Source organism: Plectropomus leopardus, chromosome 22 (assembly GCF_008729295.1).
Source record: "Plectropomus leopardus isolate mb chromosome 22, YSFRI_Pleo_2.0, whole genome shotgun sequence".
Taxonomy (NCBI): Eukaryota; Metazoa; Chordata; class Actinopteri; order Perciformes; family Serranidae; genus Plectropomus; species Plectropomus leopardus.
The window spans coordinates 20,629,995-20,643,315 of record NC_056484.1 but is presented as its reverse complement, the minus strand read 5'-3'; the positions used below and the strand labels follow the sequence as shown (position 1 = coordinate 20,643,315).

Genomic DNA, 13,321 nt, shown 5'->3' with positions numbered 1-13,321 from the left:
AAAGTCTGACTTAAAGGAATAGCTAGTTCAGATTTTTTGAAGTTGGGTTGTAGGGGGTCCTTATCCATAGATGGTGCATTACATACAGTAAGATGCCTTTATAAGTAATTATATATATATTTTATAAGTTATTATACAAAAATTGTTTTGAGCCACTTGAAAAAAAAAGTCCCACCCAAAAAAATCTATTTTAGTGTAAGTGTACGCTAAATTTAGAATATTTTCACTACGTTTCATGTCAGTAGTGATTCCCAGTCAAAACAGGCTGTCTGACTGTAGGGTAAGGTGGTTAAAATACTCTCAATATAGCGTAGACATAAACTGATATAGAATTTTTTTTTTAGTGTGACTTTCTTAGGTGGCTAAAATTAATTTTGTTGCTGACACCCATCCACAGCAGTATATTGCTAAGCGTTCGTGCCGAATTTGAGCCTGCTTCTCCAAATAGGGGCATGCTGACTGACATTTACTGTATGTAATACGTTGACTTTGGATAAGCATCTCATACAAGCCCAATTTTTAAAAAATCCAAACTATCCTTTTAATGTCGGCCTACGGAGCATTAAAACCAAAAATATACTCCTAGACAGAATTTATCTTTATATCACAGTAATCTTACCAACAGGTGTTTAAGATAAAAAGCCTGCTCTCACCTTTCAGTAACATTCAGTTTATGGACCAATAACCCTCCGAGGCACTCTTATGCTGCAGAGCTCATAATGTCATCCAGCCCTCATCAGATAAAATGGATCCTGGGAAGGTTATTGATTACTCTGAATATCCTGGGATTTAGAAACATGTGAATGCGGCACTATAAAATCAACGAGGCATGACAACTTTCATGCACCGTCTGACAGGCCGCGCTGTGGCGTACATACAAATGGTGTGTTTATGGGCTGGCTTTTTCACTCTTCACAGACACAAAGACACAGGACATTTCAGCAATGTGTGTAGCATGAGAGTTGCTCTCTGGTCTGGATGTTTCAAATACAGAGAAAAAATCAAAGATGCTGTGAAATAGAGGCCTTGTGTGAAGTCAGAGACAAGATGCCACAGGGAAGGGGAAAATATGGAGTTCATGCAGCCCACTGTGTGTTTATGTCTAGAGAAGACGAGGACACACAGGCTCAGAGAGGGAGGCTTGTCTGTCAACATAACTTCATCATGACGGTCTGTTGTTGCCCAGAGTGGCCACAGTTACCAGATGACGCAAGCAGACCAATGCCTGCAACAGAAAGCTATGCTGCTATGAAGGCTTGTTCCTCCAGCGGACCAAAACATCAACTCAGACTTAGTGAATTTTTGAGGGGTTTAGTTTTGTTTTGTGATATACAGTATGTATGTAATAAGCCACAAACGCAAAAGAGATCTGCAGCTTTTAATGTAATAATCACACAAACGTTATACAGTTCCACAAACACAATAGCAGTTGCCTACCACAAACGTAATACAGAATTTCAGGATTTGTGTTGTATGTTTGTAGGAAGGTGAAAATCTTCCACTTTCAAAATTGTAATAACTTCCCAGGGTAAAAGTTATTTCCTTTGCAGGAAATTATGTATTACCTTCGTAGTAGGCAACTGCTACTATGTTTGTGGGAAATGTATTACATTTGTGGAATTATTACATTAAAAGCTGCAGATTTCTATCATAATATACATCATTAAAAAACACATAAGTGAACTACACATCATACTGCTGCTAGAAATACAAGAGTACCAAATGTGTATTAATCCACCGCTAAAAATAGTTCCCAACAAATGCTCTATTTCCTTCAGAATGTGTCCCATTTGGTTAAAACTACATTGCCCAGCTGTTTTTAGTTATCACTGAGTGCAGCAGACATATCAGGGAAGTTCAAACTATTTGCGAGATGGACTAACACATTGTTAATTTGAGTCTTTTCATGGTATTCATTGACAACAGAAAAAAAAATGAATATTGCCAGCTTTATTCTTTTAGAAATAAGACTTATGAGGGTACTGGCATAATAAATATTTAAAATTCAAAAGCAGTGTGCACATTTCTTCTTTACTACAATACAGTCTTTCAAAGGAATCATATCACTAACACTCCAACTTGTTCTTCGTGAGTCAACAGGTCAAATTGGGACCATCTACACATGCACCTGCTGTCACAAGTCCCTCCGCCTTCCTCCTGATCAAAGAGAGATGGAAATGGTGAGGAATAATTTGGCAGTCAACTTACATGCCAAGACAGAGCTACGGAGGCGTCTTATGTAAAGTTTGACGAACAGCTGCTGCTGGAGTTCAAAGAGCGTCACCGCCACGTTAGAGGGTCGTCAACAACAAGACTCGTGTCCTCACGGATCTTCTTTATATTATATAGGTTCATGTGAACACCATACAGATTTTTTCTTTATGCTGAAGACTAAGAGAACATTTTGTAACAAGTTATTTCACTTGTCCATTATGTCAGAAAGTTTCCCAAAAATAATGCTCTTTGTTGGTAGTTAAATGTATGGATACCCAGTGGGCCTATACAGGTACAGACACAGGTTTCCAAAGTGTAAAAGTATCACTCAAATAAATGCGTGCTGACCAGAAAGAGATTGAAAAAGATATATAAGACAACAAATAGATGCACAGGAACCACAAAGAGGCACAAAACCACCACAAAATGACTCAAAACAGCCACAAGGAGACATCAGATACCTACACAACTGGGTAAAGCAATCACAGAGACACAACATGACCGCAAAGAGACACAAAAAGAAAAAAAAACACAAAGAGACCCAGAATAACAGTGAAAGAGAGCAGAGTAACCATACAGTCACAAAAACAACCACAAAGAGACATAAAACAACTACAAAGAGGCAAAAAACAACCAGCAAGAGACACACAACAACAACAAAAAAGAACAACAACAACAACCACAAAGGGGCACAGAACCAAAGAAATAAACCAAGTTACTACAAATAATGGCAAAGCAACCACCGGGACACAGCATGACCATAACTACATGCAAAATAACTACAAAAAATGAGCAAAACAACCACCAAGAGGTAACACAAAACAATAAAGACACACAAAATTACTATAAACATGGGCAAAACAACCACAGACACATAATAACCTCAAAGAGACAGAAAATAACTACAAAAATTGTCTAAACAACCACAAAGACTCAAAAATGACTATAAAGAGACACAAAATGACTACAAAGCTACATATAACTGACCCTTTAAGACGTCAGTATAATGCCCTTGTGTAATATTTGTAATTGGCACTTATGGTCACAGTTCAGCATAAGTTACATAGTCTGGCTTTAATATTTCTCGCCTGTGATTTTGGTGATCAACGACATCAGCTGTCACTCTAGATAAGAGCGTCTGCTGAATGTCTGAAGTGCAAATGCACTTATGCTTCCACCAGTGTGACCTTTTTTCCATCTGTATGCAGTATACAAAAAGAGGAAAAGCATTCAAGGACTGGGGTAGCAGGTGACTCTGAGGTCCAGACTTCAATATTTTGAGTGATGAGCTGCTTCCATACACAGCGATGTTCCTGTCTGGCAGGGGTGTCAGAAAGGATGCCGTCATGTGCACCGCGTTTAATTGAATTAGCTCAGCTTTAGACAGGAGAGTAGTCGGAGCCACGTGTGCTTTTGACATTACGCGCTGGCAGTTTATCTGAGCGGCAGCAACTGGCAGTGAAACCCAATTCTCTACACGGCTTCTACTTTTAGACCAGGAAACAGGGGGTGAAAGGTTCAGCGGTTGTAAAGCATGAAAGGCTGGAGACCGACAGAGCAGCGGCTAGTTAAACAGGTCATTTAAATGACCCCGCCGAGACCACAGGGCCCTGACACGTATCTGTTTTGCAGAGAAAAATAAAGAAACCACACAAGACGTTTCGTTTTTTTAAATGTTTTTTTAATGGAATGTATCTTTTCGAGGTATGAAAATAGATCTCACGTTGGAATAAGAAATCAGACAGTGGCTACAAAGGGCACAGCTATAACTGTGTGTGTGATGATGGCAACGGGAAGGCATGTCAGCAGAGAAGCATCACACCAGTCACATTAGATAAAGGGCACAGCTATTACCCGGCGTGGGAGATGACAACGACACGGAGGCATGTGTTGACTTGGCTTCGACACACTGGCAAAGAGGGGGAAAGCACTGGAAAACACTTTCAGAAAAACAGGAAACAACATGAGCCATAGTGAAATAACATCGCTCCATCATCATGAGAAAAACAACAGAGGGCGTTACTAAATGTATCGCCATCTTTAGTTTCACAGCAATCACATTATTCAATGCTTGTTTTTCATTTCATTTTATAAAAGCTGCAAATTAGGGACTGTTAAGTATTTATGAGAACGCAATTTGGGGGAGCATGTCAAAAATATTTAATCACTAGGGAGGGTGTCTTGTGGTTTTTTCATTTTGTCTAAGGGAAGGGATGTACAACCTGAAATCACTGTATTTTGTATTTTATTTAAGATACCCTCTGAACCCAAATCCCGGTATCAGGTGCAAGAGGGTTTTTTTTGTGTGTTTGTTTGATTTGTTTAAGAATTAACAACATTACACTATTAATATCACAGCCAGAAACTGTAAAGACAAACTGTAAGATTTTCAAATTTTGACAATCCTTGAACACATCATGCACAATGTACTCTTAAGTCTTAAAAATCACGTCTTACTTAAAAATTTTGCCAAAAAACAGCCAAAACATTAGTACTAAGCAGACACTGGAAAAAACAAAACAACTCCAGGATTTTGTTTACAAGTTTTAACTTCCAAATGTATGTTTTTAAAATCCACTAACTTCCGCCATGCACTGATTTTGCCACTGTTGTGCACAGTTTTTCACTCCCATGTCTGCTTGGTGCCTTCATGGATACCTACATATGATGTGATTATGAAAACAAAAGGTTATTTGTGGTGAAGGGAAGGTCGTGCATTCCCCCCAGTCACTCAGGGATGCTCAAGGAAATATATTCTCATGATAAAAATAATAATAATATTTAAAAAAAGTCACACCAGAGCCATCCCCTCTTCTGATAAATAAAGAACAGTCCCTTAGAAATGTTTTTATGACAAATTTCTCAGAGGCAGAGCTGCTGCAGAGACCTAAACAATCTAACTGGTTGTGATAAATGTTTGCTTTGAAACAACTCAAGGCAAAATAGAAAAAATGGCAAAGTTTCACAGCATTTGTGACACTGGAAATTCAGCAGTTGGCTAAGTGGCTGCAAACATGGTTATTTTGTCGACAAAAGTTTTCAACCCCTGTCCCAATATTGTAGGAAAATACAAACTATTGGAGAGGAATCCTTCTCATGACGATAAGAGAGTCATACAACACAAACCCCACGGAACAGCCTCTTAGCTGTGAGGTCACAAGACTGGACCAGAAACACAGAGACGTCTTTCAAGCCATGAATACATTGCTAAAATGACCCTTTTGGCACATTTTGAGCCTTTGGGTCCAATCAACTTTTACACAGGAGGAGCTGTAGTGTAGCCAAGTTAATTATTCTTGTGCCATTCACGTGTGCAGGGGGTCAGGCGGAAGACACTCAGCTATAATGTGCTGTGTTTTCCCAGAAACTAGAGAAACATGCCATATGCCCCGCAGTGATTGACCCTTTTAAAATGAATGAGGTGTAATCCTTCAGCTGGCAAGCTAAATGCAAATATGTTAGCCTACTGGAAACATGCTAGTACTAGTCAATCATAAAAGGTCTCTTTTGTTACTAACAACAGCTTGTTAACTTAAAATAAGCAGTAAGTTAGTTGGTTAGCACAGCAGCTAACTGTCACTAATCAACCCAGTTAGCACAGAACCTAATTTAGGCTATGCAAGCTAGAAATTAGAAAAGTAGCTAACATAGGGGAAGCAAACTGATTTAGACAGTAGAACATAGCCTAAAGAGAGCAAACCAGATAGCAGAGTAGTTAACAACAGTGAGCAAGCTAGTTAGCACAATAACTTAGTCTTAACTTACTAGTTATCACAGTAGCTAACTTAAAGTAAGCAAGCTAGTTAGCGCAGTAAGCGCCCCTGTCTGCGACACTGGAAGTCATGTACACGAAGTTGTGAACTTGCTCTAGCTCTCCAAAAATGTCCTCTTATGAGGTCATGCATAACACAACAGTGGAGCTATTAATATAAACTCATGAACATGGGATACACAACTCCATTTGAACGCAGCGTTGCGCTAAGCAAGCTAGTTAGCGCAGTGGCTAACTTACTCCAAGCAAGCTAAATATGGCTAGCAGAACTTAACAGAAGCTAATGGGCAATAATTTGACACCGTTCATTAACAAGACCAATTTGTTCCATGGACTCTTAGGCTGTGCCCAAGCTTAGCGTCTTTTGCAGAGCAGTTATACACTGACACAGCAGGGCTAAATAAAATGCACACAGCTTCGATGATTAATAGAGGAAGTAGCTCTGAATGTCTTCAAATTTTAAAATGTCAAACTACTCCACCTTTTTGTTTTTGATGATCAGTTTGAAGTAGTATTGCCACCTTTTTGTTGTCAGACTACACATATCAATTCAGATGCCACTTCATTCCCATCCACTACGATTTAATGCAATTAATTAAACTATCTTTAGAGCAGACAATATAATAAAAACTCAGCTGTGCATGTTACGTCCTCACGGTATAACTCTTCTCTGTAGCCACTGAAAACAAACGCAGGGTATTAAGCTGGTACCTTACTCAGACTTAAGACTCACAAGAAAGCAAGAGATAGCTTTGTTAGCTATGGTTAATGTACACAATGAAAATACAACTGTGGCTATAAATAAATCAAGCAGTCAAACAAATTAGTCATGCAGGTATCTCATCATATATCTATAGTATTTGAGTATAGTATATTCTGAGCTGGAACACTGCACAAAAGAGAAATGCACTGAAATGATTCTTTGGTTCAGTTGAAAAATGAAAACATGGATGATGACAAATTGTACCGGGAATGAAGTGATCAGACTAACCTACAGCAGCTGTCCTAAGATAACTAGTATTCCCAGTGGACTTTATGTGTAACATGTGGACTGGGAACCACAGAGTGAGTATTTCCTGTTCCACTCTAGCAACAAACACACTGAACATTCATCAACAACATAACTTTTTTTTATAGAAAATATATATACACATCTAATAAATAAGGGATAAACCCAATGCACGGTAGTTGTTTTCTCACATGCTTTTTGTCCATCAGTCTTTTGTGAAATAAGTCTCTGTATTGAAAAGGGGACGCTGGTCTGTGGACGCCATCACACGGAAGAGGGGTTCTCCTGGAGACGGTGTGGTGAAGCGGCAGGGGGAGATGCAGCCCGCGTCAATATTCATCCTCCAGCTGAGTGTCCAATTAACCTGCGGATGCAATCAATTAGACAGACTGCAGACTGATGGTGCCTGACACAGGAGGCGAATCTAAAGTCGCTTGATAACGGGACCTCGGGCTGCTCATTTCATTCCAACAGTCTGGATCAAACCATTGACGCCAACTCATACTGACACTGTGGATTTATTCCCTACATAAAAGAAACAACCAGAGAGTGAGGATTACTGCTCAGCAGGGCCATAGCAAACATTTTAGAAATACTGAGGTCATTAATTAAATCCTCTACCCCCACACAACTATTTATCAGATAATTTTGGTCAGACAAAAATCAATCATGTTAAAAAGCCCTCTCTAAATTGCCAATAACACCGTTTTAGTGAAGAAATACTGAATCCTTCATTTATTAATGTCAATTGTTCTGTTGGCCTAAAAATAATTTGAAAAATTATGTTTCCCACAGAACTAGAGTATATGTGTGGCAGTAGGGGGGCAATGCCAGCAAACTCTTTTTTGTGTATTTTTTGTTTTCCTTTTCAATATGTTCGTGATCCTTTGTATCATTCTGTGTCACCTCTGTAAATTTGGAAGTTTCTGCAGGTCCATGAACACAAGCAGAACTCTCTGAGTTCATGAGTTTGTGACTCGCAGGGTGGATAATTGATCTGTCTATGAGTTCAGATCAATGGATGAGAGAAGCAGCTGATTTGAGTGAATGCAAACTTTTAAACCCAACAGAATTAACGGTTACTTTACACTTTCACTACGTCTGACATTCTGTTGCCCCGTCTGTGCACAGAGTATGCTCTGTGTTCCGAGAGTGTAATGCAATGAACAAGCAAATGGTATATATATTGTAATAGCACACCTAAAGAAAGGTCCACCTCAAAAACACAAAGTCAATTTGTGGCGGCAGATGTTTTATTCGTGGCGAGCTGCCACAAATAAGCTAATGTGTGGGAAACCCTGATATACTAAGTCTCCAAATACTTGAATCAGCCTAAGGAAACACATTATGTGCCATTAATTAAAAACAAAGCCAAATATTAACTCTACCAACATTGCTAAATTCCCCAAAGTCTTATAGGCCCAGAGAGTGGTGGCTCACATAAGACACTGCTACGACCCTGCTGCTCACTAACTAACTAACACTACAGTGAACTCCGCTGGCACAAAACGTCAATTTGACGTCAGAAAGCTCTTGGACTCTTAAGTTGGACAGACACCAAATTTTGATTGGAATAAAAATCCATTTGACAATATTTGAAATGTCTAAAGAATTTTACGTTGTGTGGTCGTTAACATTATGGCGCTTTGCAGACCTTGAGTTTTGTTCTTTATACTTTATGACTAAATGTCATTATTCTGTGTTGATGTTAGCACCAGACATTTAGAAGACACTGAATTTTGGTTATGTAAGAACACAACTTAAAATCAACAAAATATCAGTATGCTATGTCATATTGGCATTGGCATTAAATATTTTCCTATAATTACATTTTGGTCCCACGACATCACAGGCGAAATTCAACCAAATGTCAATGTTGCATGGCGTTGGTGGCCAGCTGGAAAATGAAACCCTGATCTTGAGGACAAATACTCAAATATTTACCACAGCTACTTTAAGTCTTAAAGATTTTTTACCCATCTAAAGAAAAATCCTTGGAAATTTGTGCTTCTTACAAAAAAAACTGCACCAATCCTTTTCCTAACAGTGTTAGGAGTCTCATGTTACAACGTCTCCCTTCAGATCACAGCCTGTGCAGGACCAGTTTCCACGTTTGGTGACTTATGCCTGTAATTTATCAGAATGACAGAATGTGACTGCATTATTTCCGGATGTTCACGCCATTGATATTTTACCCCACTGTGACAGCAAGTGTAGCTTACCACAGACTTCCATTTGTGTTCCGAACGGGAACAAAGCAGCACATTTCACTGATTATCAAAGTTTGAGTGAGATGAGCTGCTGTGCTGAGCAGTTTGACTCTACAGCTCTGTAGGCTCTGATGTGGGACATATTGCCGGCTGCGCTACAGTTCATGTTAGTGTCAGAGTAAATTTGTAAGCCAGTGTATGCGCATACAGTGAAAAACATCTTGGATTCACGTGATGGATTTTTGCGCGCAACCTGTGCGTCTTTGTGCATAATTTAATGTCTCTGACGCATAATTTACTAGTTTTCAAATGTTCAACTTCAACACTGTGAACTTAAACGTGTCCCCTGTAAATTTTATTTTCAATGAACTTCATAAACAAATATTATTTTTTTCAATGTTAATGTAAAAAATAACCCGACGTGCGAAATTTACATCTATTGATCTCCGCGCGTAAAGCCATATGTTATGGATAAGGAGAAACTCTCCTTGTATTAAATATTAGACCTGCCTGTGAATGGGTATCCAGCACATTTTCACTTCCAAACTTTTCGTTACGCCAAAGTAAATCCACATTCTGTAGGATTTGGTCCCCTTCTGGCAGAATGATCGATTAGGGTTAGATCTGTGAAGTAGGACACAGGAACCTGTGATGCAAACAGGCGTCCTCTTTCATAGCACAAATATCCAGGGAATAACACAAACACGGGGTCCTTAATATGGGAGGGGATCCCCAGGTGGTCCCCAGACCTGGGGAGCCCCCCTGCATCAATCTCTGTGGATGTCTTACCGCTGATGGTGCACCATTGTCCGCGGGACTCGCCGCAGGTCACGCAACATTTGGCGAGCTGCGGATCGTCTTCTGCCCGGGCATCTGCACGACGAGCAGCTGCTGCTTCTGCCGGGTGGACTTGACGGCCAGGATCGCCTGCCGGTTCTTGTACTGGACCATCTGCAAGGTGATCTCCGCGTTCCAGCCCTCGTCCTGTGGGCACCTGAAGTCGATCTCCTTACCCTCCGTCATAACCACCGTGAAGTACACGTACTTGCCCTTCCGCTCCACGCAGTCCACCGTCTTCATGTTGGCGAAGTGCAGCTCCTTGACTTTGCCCGAGTCCCCTCCGCCTCCTCCTCCGCCGCCGTGGTGCGGCTGGTGGTGCTGCGGCTGGTCGTGCTGTTTGGGCGGCAGCAGCAGCACGCCGTCCTCGGTCAGGACGCAGTGCTTCTTCTTCCAGAGCTGCAGCAGCCCGTCGCTCCGCTTCTCCAGCAGACCCTCCTTGAACACCTTCCTCCCGTTTTCCAGCATCTTCACCTTGACGCTCCCACCTTCCTGGCTGCTGTAGTGGACGCACGGATGGACAGATGGACGGCTGTCTATCCAGGAGCAGGCGGAGGCATGAGACGCTGCTATGACTGCGGAGCCAGCGGGTAGTGAGGAGGCTGCTTGCCCGTCTGGCTGTCTGGCTGCTGGTCACAGTGTGTGAGGGGGGTTTGGGGGCGGGAGGGGTCTGCCGGAGAGGTGCACCGCCCCCCTCAGTGGCACCCAGCCTCCTGAGACACCGACAACAACAGCCTGCTCATAAGAGCGATCATTTGCGCTTTACTTTGAAAGCCACTTCATTATTTTGAAAATTTCTATTTTAGAGGCAAACAGATATTTTTGTGACAAGATTATTAGGCGTCAATACACAAAACAGCAGCGCAGGGGTCTTCAATGTTTTCAGGACAAGGACGCCTAAGGGACTGTTCGTTATTTATAATAAGGGAGGGGGAGTTATGTTTTTTTGATTTGGCTAAGAGCAGTGGCAATTCTAGAGTCTGTAGGGGCCCTTGGCAAAAATTCACAAGGGGCTCCTCCAACCAGCCTTCTTCACCATTGAATTATTAATAATCTGACACACACACACACACACAAAAGTGTTAACAATGGCCAAAAAGCCTGTTCACACTACACCCACCAGAGCCTCTGACAGTCCTAACAAACCCGACCCGGACTGTGGGTCTGGTGCATACCCAGATAAAGATTACCCATGGCTGGTTAGGCTTTTCCATTTAACAGCATAGGCCTAATAAAAAATATGCAACTTTAAGTATCGAAAAATCACCACAGATATGGAAAATACAATAAAATAATAACACACCACTGTCCATAGCAAAATAACATACACCAATACACTTTAATTATTTAGAATAGCTTTACACTTGTCCAAATTTCATCCAAATTTCATAGCATTCATAGCTTGGCAGTTAGCTCTGTCGGACACAGCTTTCATCAGTTAGCTAACATTATGGAGAAAGCTGGTGTCTAAGCTAACTGTGTCACCCACTCAAAATCACTCCATAACTGGTGTCCTTATAAAACCACAGCTAAAACATTACTCTACAAATGGAAAAGACCGCGCTTATTCAGGTAACGTTGCCCAAGAAGACCAAGTTGACTGGTTATGAAGTGTTAAAACTATTAACTAATAACGTTAGCTTATTCACGTTCTTTCAGCCTGCTAGCAAAGCCACCGGTGTCCCGACTCCGCCAGCGCCAGCAGAGCTGCACACAGCAGGTGGCTGTGCTAGCTGAGTTACCAAGCTAATGCTAAACATGGAAGAACAAACGCCATAATGTGCTGCTGCTACCTGCATTTATGTTATTCAACATTATTTAGCCATAATTATCTGCTCCACTTACTGTTGTCTTGCTTCGTGTTCCTCTTCCTCTTTTTTTCCTCATTCTTTTTTTTCACTTCCCGATGGATAGCTACTCTTCATTTTCTTTCAGTGACTTTCACTGACAAACTGAAGTTTTCACATGAATCGCAACTGGAGTGACTGCTGTCAGATGGGGCCCCCTTCGGGAGGATTTCTACTGTCATTGCAAACTTTGCTTCTTTTGAGCAACCGCTGTTGTTAAAATTTGTCAGCCCTCGGGGGCCCCCTACTGGCCGGAAGCCCAAAACAGTTGCCTGGCTTCCCATATATTATATATATATATATATATATATATATATATATATATATATATATATATATATATATATATATATATATATATATATATATATATATATATATATAGAGTTAGTGGATGAAAATACTTGCTCAAAATGCCAGACCAAGATATATAATTTTATTTTTTGTTATTATTATTTTGGCCACCTCCTGCATTTATATCCAGCTTCATTTGTTCTATCTTTGTGTGAGAAATACTGTATCACTGTTACAGCATTAAGTCTAACAGCTGTCTCAGTGTCAATGTGGCATCTGATGGGTCAATATTCCCAGTGGAGGCCAGTCAGTGTCAAACACTGTGCAATCTCACAGCACTGGCGCCCTCTGCTGGCATGAGTTAGTGGATGAAAATACTTGCTCAAAATGCCAGTCCAAGGACCAGCAGCTTGTGATAGCTGTTTTTATGTCAATTTTCTGGAGGAATGGGCGTTTACAATTATAATATATAAAAAAAAATAAAGGGACGTGTGTGATTAGAAAACAATTCTTTTGCCCTTAGGACCACTTTACAATTACACATCCTGGTATCTCTCTGTGCACAAAATGCACTTCTCAAAATGAACATTTAAAAAATATTATACATTATCTTCTACTTTTGTTGCATTACATTTTTAACCATCAGTCCAAATCATAAATATCAAATTTTCAGACTCTTTTATATGCCAGGTGTTGTGATGCCACTATGATTTAGATGAAAATAGCACAAAAGAAGAAATTGTTTTCAATATACTTACATATAATTATTTTCATATTCAATTGTTATTTTTTGTACAGTGTCAAATACTGACACAAATATCACTGCATACAAAATGCACTTTTCAATATCAGGCTATAAAAATATATATTGATTTTCTCCCTTTATTTTATTTTTTTTAAACCATTAATCCTAATCAATATTGTCATATATACTTTAATTTACTGAATTTTTATCCCCGTTAAATGCCAGGTTTTTGTTATGGAACTGTTTTTAGATGAAAAAAAACAAACTATTTTTAGTATACTGCAATTGAATTATTTTTTTTAAAAATCACCAACTGGGATGTGAATGATTTGCAGAAACATTGAGACAGTGCACCTAGTGTAAATGGCACAGATTTTCTCCACATGCCAAATG

The 13,321-nt window shown here is 40.1% G+C and overlaps 1 protein-coding gene across 3 annotated transcripts; it reads right to left on the bottom strand.

The window, feature by feature from the left end:
- Window positions 1-3,895: 3,895 nt before the first annotated feature.
- phlda1 (pleckstrin homology-like domain, family A, member 1) lies at window positions 3,896-12,054 on the bottom strand. Of its 3 annotated transcripts, none has more exons than XR_006107072.1 (2): window positions 11,888-12,054; window positions 3,896-7,359 (listed from the first exon to the last, which is right to left on the bottom strand). XR_006107072.1 is itself a non-coding variant. In XM_042511733.1 (2 exons), exon 1 carries the CDS (start codon window positions 10,508-10,510, stop codon window positions 10,034-10,036), a length of 477 nt encoding a protein of 158 aa, XP_042367667.1. In that variant the 5' UTR covers window positions 10,511-10,642; the 3' UTR covers window positions 3,896-7,359; window positions 9,995-10,033. The 3 variants fall into 3 exon arrangements, 2 of the variants coding, with proteins under 2 accessions (XP_042367667.1, XP_042367666.1); XM_042511733.1 differs by lacking the exon at window positions 11,888-12,054 and adding an exon at window positions 9,995-10,642; XM_042511732.1 differs by lacking the exon at window positions 11,888-12,054 and adding an exon at window positions 9,995-10,587 and having other exon boundaries at window positions 3,896-7,520.
- Window positions 12,055-13,321: the final 1,267 nt, after the last annotated feature.